Raw genomic sequence first — 6,747 nt, forward strand, 5'->3', positions numbered from 1 at the left:
AAGCTAGTTATCTTGAATCGACAAATCCATTATTCATAAAGTCCTGCACATTAAAATTTGTAGATATGGTTTACATAAAAACCTTGGAGATCATTTTGCGTGCTAAGAGTAAGAACCTACCAGCTTGTATTCAATGTCTCTTTCAACCAAGAGATGGAAAGTATAATTTAAGAGGGTTGTGTATTCTTAAAACATATAAAAAGGTAAGAACTAATGTAAAAGCTAGATGTGTTTACATTTTGGGAGTTAAATTGTGGAAGTCTTAGGGTTGAAGTTGTGTACCTCTCAGGGGAGATTTAAAAAGGCCCTGAAGGATAAAATAATTCAGTACAGTTTTGAGTAAAACATCAAACATTTATTTTCTCTTTTATTTTTTCTCTTAAAGAAAAAATAATTATATCTTGCAGCATATTTAACATTTTTCTTTCTTATATTAAAGAATATTTAGTTTTTAAGAATTGTAAAGGATAGGCATAAGCATGTGCTTCAGCCTATTCCTTTTTTCGGTCATTGAGTTTGGATTTTGTGTGTGAGCTTACTTTGAATATGTACATTTGTGATTTGTCCACACATGTGTGTTTTTGATTTATCTGTAAACAAAGACCGAAAATAAAACTATTCATCACTATTCATTAGGGATGTCCGATATTATCGGCCTACCGATATTATCGGCCGATATCGGCATTAAAATGTGATATCGGAAAATATCGGTATCGGTTTTAAATTTTTTTATTTCAATTTTATTTTTACATTTCTATAACCTTTATTTACCCAGGCAAGCAAGTAAGAAATTCTGATTTTATTTATTGTCAAAAGTATGCATAATGTGTTAATTCCACAACAAGAGATATGTAATGTTAATTACCTGAAATTATTCGATTTTTTGCGGGGGGAAACCCTGCATATATCGGTATCGGTTGATATCGGTTGATATCGGTATCGGAAATTAAGAGTTGGACAATATCGGTATATCGGTATCGGTAAAAAAGCCAATATCGAGCATCCCTACTATTCATCACTTGTCTGTAATCAAGTTTTGATTTGTTTGGGTTTAGGGTTATTAGTTATTCGTTATTAGTTCTTCCTCCTAATCATTTCTTTTTGTTGCCCTTCTTCTTTCCTTCCTTGGACTTCTCCCCTCCCTTCACGGGCGGGGGGCATCGTCGGACCAGAGTGCCTCTCCACCACGCCTGGACCTTGGTGGCTGCTTTCCTCTCAATCTGTTCTTTCTCCAGCTGCCTGCGAAGAGTCTCTTTCTCGGTCCTGTCCTCTTTTATCACTTGTTCATTCTCTCTGTACTTATTGGTCAGATCCTGCAGGTTTGAGAGGTTGTTGGTCTTGTTGTCCTTTAGAGAGGTCAGCTCTTGTTTTTTGTCCTCCAGGTCTCTCTCATAGCTTTCAACCCACATCGCCAACTCCTCCTCCAGGAAGGTCTGCTGCTTCTTCAGAAAGGTCTCACTCTCTAGATCAACCCTTGTCGCCTCCTCCAACTTCTTGCGTTGTAGCACAGTCTCATCTTCCAGCTCCTTCTCTGAGAGTTTCATGAATTTTTGTGTCTGGTAGACCAGCAGGTCAGCACTGCTCTTCACATAGTCCTTCTCCACCCCTGCCTGGGCCCTCTGCTCCTGTAGCTGGTCCTTCAGGTGGGCTTTCATCTCACCTCGCTGCTGCAACTCCAAAATATTCTCTTTTATGTCCACCAGCTGCTTCTGAAGAGATTTGGTCCTTTTGCAAATCTCCTCCCCTCTGATGATGATGTGAGAGAAGCGGGCCTTCCTCTTCTCCTCATCTGACACAGCCTGCAGTAAGCTGTGGAAGGTCTCTCTCTCTTTCAGCTCTACTAAGACATTTGTGATTACCTGTGCCACAAAATGCCAGTCTCTCTGTAATTTTGGCAGCTCCGCCCCTCTCTGGTGTTCCAGCATCCCACCTATATCTGCTGTCACCACCATATCTGCTACAGGGCGCCCCATGACATGCCCCAGTATAGCCAATTGATCATCACAGTCCTCCAACACTGTAATCAGTTTGAGCAACTCCAGCCGAAGCAGAAGCATCGTTTAGTGGAATTTGTCGCAATGACCAACACAGAGTTGCAAGTTGTTAGCTATTGTTAATTGAGCTGAAAAGTTATTCACGTTTACAATGTACCTCACTGTGTAAACTTTACACTCACTGTGTAAAATCAAGTTCTTCTTCTTGTGAATTTCCGGCAGTCTAGACACCTTTCGGCGTATTGCTGCCTAACTATAATCTAGTTTACAATCTTCTTCTTTTCATCTTCAAACTGAATTACTATCGTCTCTGTCTCCTTCTTCTCTGCTCCTCTTGTCATCCTTTCCGCACTCTTAACACAATCCAATCGCCTCAATCCCTCCAAACATCAAGTTCCATCCCAACTGTGTCAATCAACTGAGATCTGAAATCTCTTTCCTGCGTATATATATATATATATATATATCACACATGTTCTAGAATGTTCTATTATGACATAATACAACATTCTAGGACATCAGAACATTTGTGATGTCACAGTATGATGTCATAATAGACCATTCTAGAACATTTGTGATGTTACAGTATGATGTCATAATAGAACATTCTAGAACATTTGTGATGTCACAGTGATGTCATAATAGGCCATTCTATAATGAATGAATGAATGAAAAGTTTATTTTTGAACATGTTATTCCGTCAAACCAAACAATCATAACAACAAATGAAACAAAGGAAAAAAAAGGAATTATAAACAAACGGTCAGGGGCAATGTGTTTGGTTAGCAGACATGTCCAAAAAAGGAGTAGAGGGAAGCTAAGCTTATTGATCCCTACCCCCTTACATTTATTGTTGTGAAGGATCAGATTAAACCGAATATATATATTTATTTATGGATATATATTGAATAGTATTTGTATATCGTTTGATATCCCTTGTATATTCCTTGTACATATACACGGAATATCCCTTTAGTCTACTATAGCCCATAATAGTTCATTCTCTTATTGGACAAGGACCTGGCGCCAGGAGACAAGCCCCTTGGAGCCAAGTTCAATGGTACAGACGAGACATGTCTCTACTAGCCCCGGCTCTGCGCAGGAATACGGCTACCGAAAAGAGAGTGGCACTATTTGTTCACCGTGCATATAAATATGGCGCAAGTAAATGTAGAAGTCCTCTTATCCCTTAGTCCTTTACCCTTCTACCCAACTAAGTAACAGAACGTGAAGCCTCACCCACGATACCGCGTGCAGTGTAGTATGGCCTGTTTGGCCTTAGAATAGCATCGAGACCTCGTGCGAATTAATAACTGAATTGTCATAGTTTGGCACTGTACCGTCGAGTGCGACGTATTTCTATTAGGTTAATAATAGTCTATTATGTATGGTGCATCGTGCGGTTAGAGTTCTAAAGTGAGCAGCATCCCCATCGCTTCCTCGTGTTATCTAGTCTTATCCAGGCTGGGGCCGACCACACATGGCGCTTTCTTCCGAGGAGATCTAGACGAGGACCGAGGGACATGTACACTGGATTACCTACCCGACGACTGCTGAGCCCTATGCGGCTGGAATATATTTGCTTTGGTACTGTGATTTGTGGAGCGGATAATCGCCGACGCCTGTGAGTGTTGGATTTACCCCCGAGAGGAGTCAAGTTGAGTCGGCGCTCAGAGACTGAGGTCGCCTAGCTTCTTCTTCACTGTGGAGCTACAGCCTACAAGAGAACCAAGGTGTATTCATCTGCGGATCAAGAGTCTACTGCACTGTCTTCTGTACTTGAAGTCTCCCTAGATATCGTTGACCAGACGGTCTACTACCGACGGCTCTCCTACCCCCCCTACCGGCCTACAACCGGGAGGACCCCTTCCAGAATTATCCTGCTATATCATTAAGAGTACCATAGATCTAATTCCCTAAGAGCCAGGTTGTATACTTGCTTCCTGCGTAACCAGAGATTGGACATTCAGTGTTGATTTGCCTACGAGTACTCATTTGCCTTACAAGTGCATTCAAATCATAAATGTAATAGTAACTATTATATGTACCTTTTGCTATATATTAAATATTTGATTATTACCTTTGTGTGGACCCGATTTCATTGTGGGAAAGTGTTCATCATATTTAGATATCGTGTACTGTATGGCCAGAAGTTAAAGTACATAAAGCGGTAGTGGTTTAATGATACCATACTTATCAATACAGTCAGGGAATTGTACCCCTCAGTTACAATTGGTCCTTCGAGCCGGAGGGTAATTAGCGTAATATTAATATAGTGGTATTAATATTGAAATGGCCTATGATGAACACTCCACGAAACGGTCCTCCTAAAGTAGAACGCCTGCAGCGTAGACGACAGCCACCTCAGTACTTAGAGGATTACGCTGCCAGTATACTACCTAGCCTTCTACAAACGGTAAACGCGGTAAAAGTAGAAAGTAAAATTATGTCCGACCCTATCAACCAGGATACCCCGACCACAGAGGCCCTAGTGGGTTCTAACTGACCAAGCTCACGGTGGGGACCAGGAGGGAACTGACACGACTTTACCCCCCGCCAAGACCGAAGAAGTAGTCCCCCCAGAGCTCCGGGAGGAAGACAACCCTCCAGAGATGGAACTCTGCACGGAACAAGATGAGGAGAGCGCCGAGGAGATAGAGCTCCAGGACTCCCCGCAGGGGAACGCATCCCCCACGGGTACTGCCAGGAGCGGATCACCCCAACCAGCGCCTTCCCCCAGCGAGGCGGAGAGGATGCTGGCACAGGCGTTCCTCGCCAGCCTAGCAGCCGCTACGGAGCGTGATCGACTCCAAGCACAGACGCTTAGCGAGCGCGAACATTCTACCATTGAAAGAGAACGCCTCCAAGCGCAGCAACGGAGCGAAGAAGAGCGCATACGTCTGGAGCTGAGACGCCTTCAAACGGAAGAGAATATGGCAAGAGACCGGGCCGACACCCAGCGTGCCGCTGCCGGTGCCCAAAGAGAAGCAGATCTCACCAAGCGCGAAGCCGAGCGCGACAGACTACAAGCCGAGCGCGACAGACTACAAGCGCAGCTAATGGAGCAGCTGATCACCAGGGCAACACCCCCTCCCTCCACAAGGGGTTCCAGGGCCTTGTCAAGACACGGGTCAAGGGCACCCTCCCCTAACCGATTAAGCGACCCTGAGCCCGACCACCAGAGAGAGTCTATACCCCCCTCCGAACTCCTTCCCCGACCGGTCCAAGTGAGACCCAGCTACAAGGAAGGAACGGCGGACACCGCGGAGAGGCTAAATAGACGACTACAGGATCTAGAAGACCTGGCAGAGGAAGAAGAGGGAGAAGAGGAGAGTCAAGCCCGACAGCAGCACATTACTCCACAGGACCAGGAGGTCCAGTACAGCCCAGGCTATACCCCCGCGGCTCTGCGCTACAGACCCCCGACTCGATTCACGGGTGAGCATGACGCACGACCAGTCCCGAGGAATAGCACCTGGACCAGCGGGCCATGGTACCCTGCCGGTACCAGCCCACCGAGAGGCGTAAGAGGAGACTCGCCCAGGAGGCCTCTCTTCCAACGCTCACCGATGTGCCAGCCATCCACGGCGTCATACATTGGCACACAGACGTTTCCAGACTTCACCCATGAGAACCGAGCACAGTACACGGAGCTACGGATGTGCTTAGAGACAATGATGGTGGATGTAGCTGATGAACGCCACAAGTATGCTATCCTATTGAAGCACCTGAAAGTGCCCAGAGCGCACAACATAGCGCTGGCCTATGCCACCTCTACTACCCCATACACAGCGGCTCTAGCAGCACTAGACCAAAGATATGGACGTATATGGGATTACGTAATACAAGAGATAAGGCATATTGACCGCCTACCCCCAGCAACAGACAATCGCTCACTAGACGACCTGTCTATCAAAGTACAATCCCTGGTAGGGATGCTGGGGGCGCAACGAGAAAAGGGTATGCACGAACTATACGCAAACTCGAACGTCGAGAGGATTTTAGAGAAGCTGCCGCCCGCCCGACAGGAGCGCTTCAGGCGGCAAAGAGACCACCATGATCCTAACGGTCCCGAGCCATCCCTCCTAGACCTAGCCGACTTCCTGGCGAGAGAAGTCAGCAGCCTACGGTTGGATACGTTCGTGCGGAGCACACCAAGCTCCAGAGAGGGACCTAGGAGAGCAAACGATGGCCGAAGATCGGTGACTGTCATGCACCAATCAGAATCAGTACCGAGCAGCAAGAACCACAGTACCCCCTCGATGAAAGAGAAGTGGAAGATGGTGTGCCCGTACTGCGAGAAGGAACACTGGTTGTCACAATGTGACCTGTTCAAGAAGATGACCGCTGAAGAAGTGAGTCAATGGATAAAGTCCAACAGGCGCTGTTACCGATGTGCGCGCAGTCACATGGCAGCCGAGTGCCGCCTCAAGAAGAGGTGTAGTCGGTGTGACGGAGCCCACCTAGATGTCCTACACGACAGTAACAGAAGAAAGCCTGCACCATCCAGCAGCACAAAGGCAAGTGTTATGTACATTGACCCCGCTAGCAGCAGCGGCGCCCAGGTGCTCTTAAAGGTGGTCCGCGTAACACTGAGTTACCAAGATAAGGTCATGGACACTTACGCCGTCCTTGATGACGGGTCAGAGAAGACCCTTCTCCTCGCGTCCGCTGCGGCCCAGCTGGGGCTGCGGGGGAGCGAGAACCAGATGACGATTCGGACAATAAGAAGAGATCTAAAGACGATAAAGGG

The 6,747-nt window shown here is 46.4% G+C and overlaps 1 protein-coding gene across 1 annotated transcript; it reads right to left on the reverse strand.

Annotated features, from left to right (window-relative positions):
* Positions 1–1,091: 1,091 nt before the first annotated feature.
* LOC311243065 (dynein regulatory complex protein 9-like) lies at positions 1,092–2,057 on the reverse strand (the record flags this gene model as incomplete). Its single annotated transcript, XM_084332136.1, has 1 exon — positions 1,092–2,057. One exon carries the CDS (start codon positions 2,055–2,057, stop codon positions 1,092–1,094), a length of 966 nt encoding a protein of 321 aa, XP_084188262.1.
* Positions 2,058–6,747: the final 4,690 nt, after the last annotated feature.

The sequence above is a fragment of the Notolepis coatsorum genome (genome assembly GCF_963971535.1).
Source record: "Notolepis coatsorum genome assembly, chromosome: 16".
NCBI lineage: Eukaryota > Metazoa > Chordata > Actinopteri > Aulopiformes > Paralepididae > Notolepis > Notolepis coatsorum.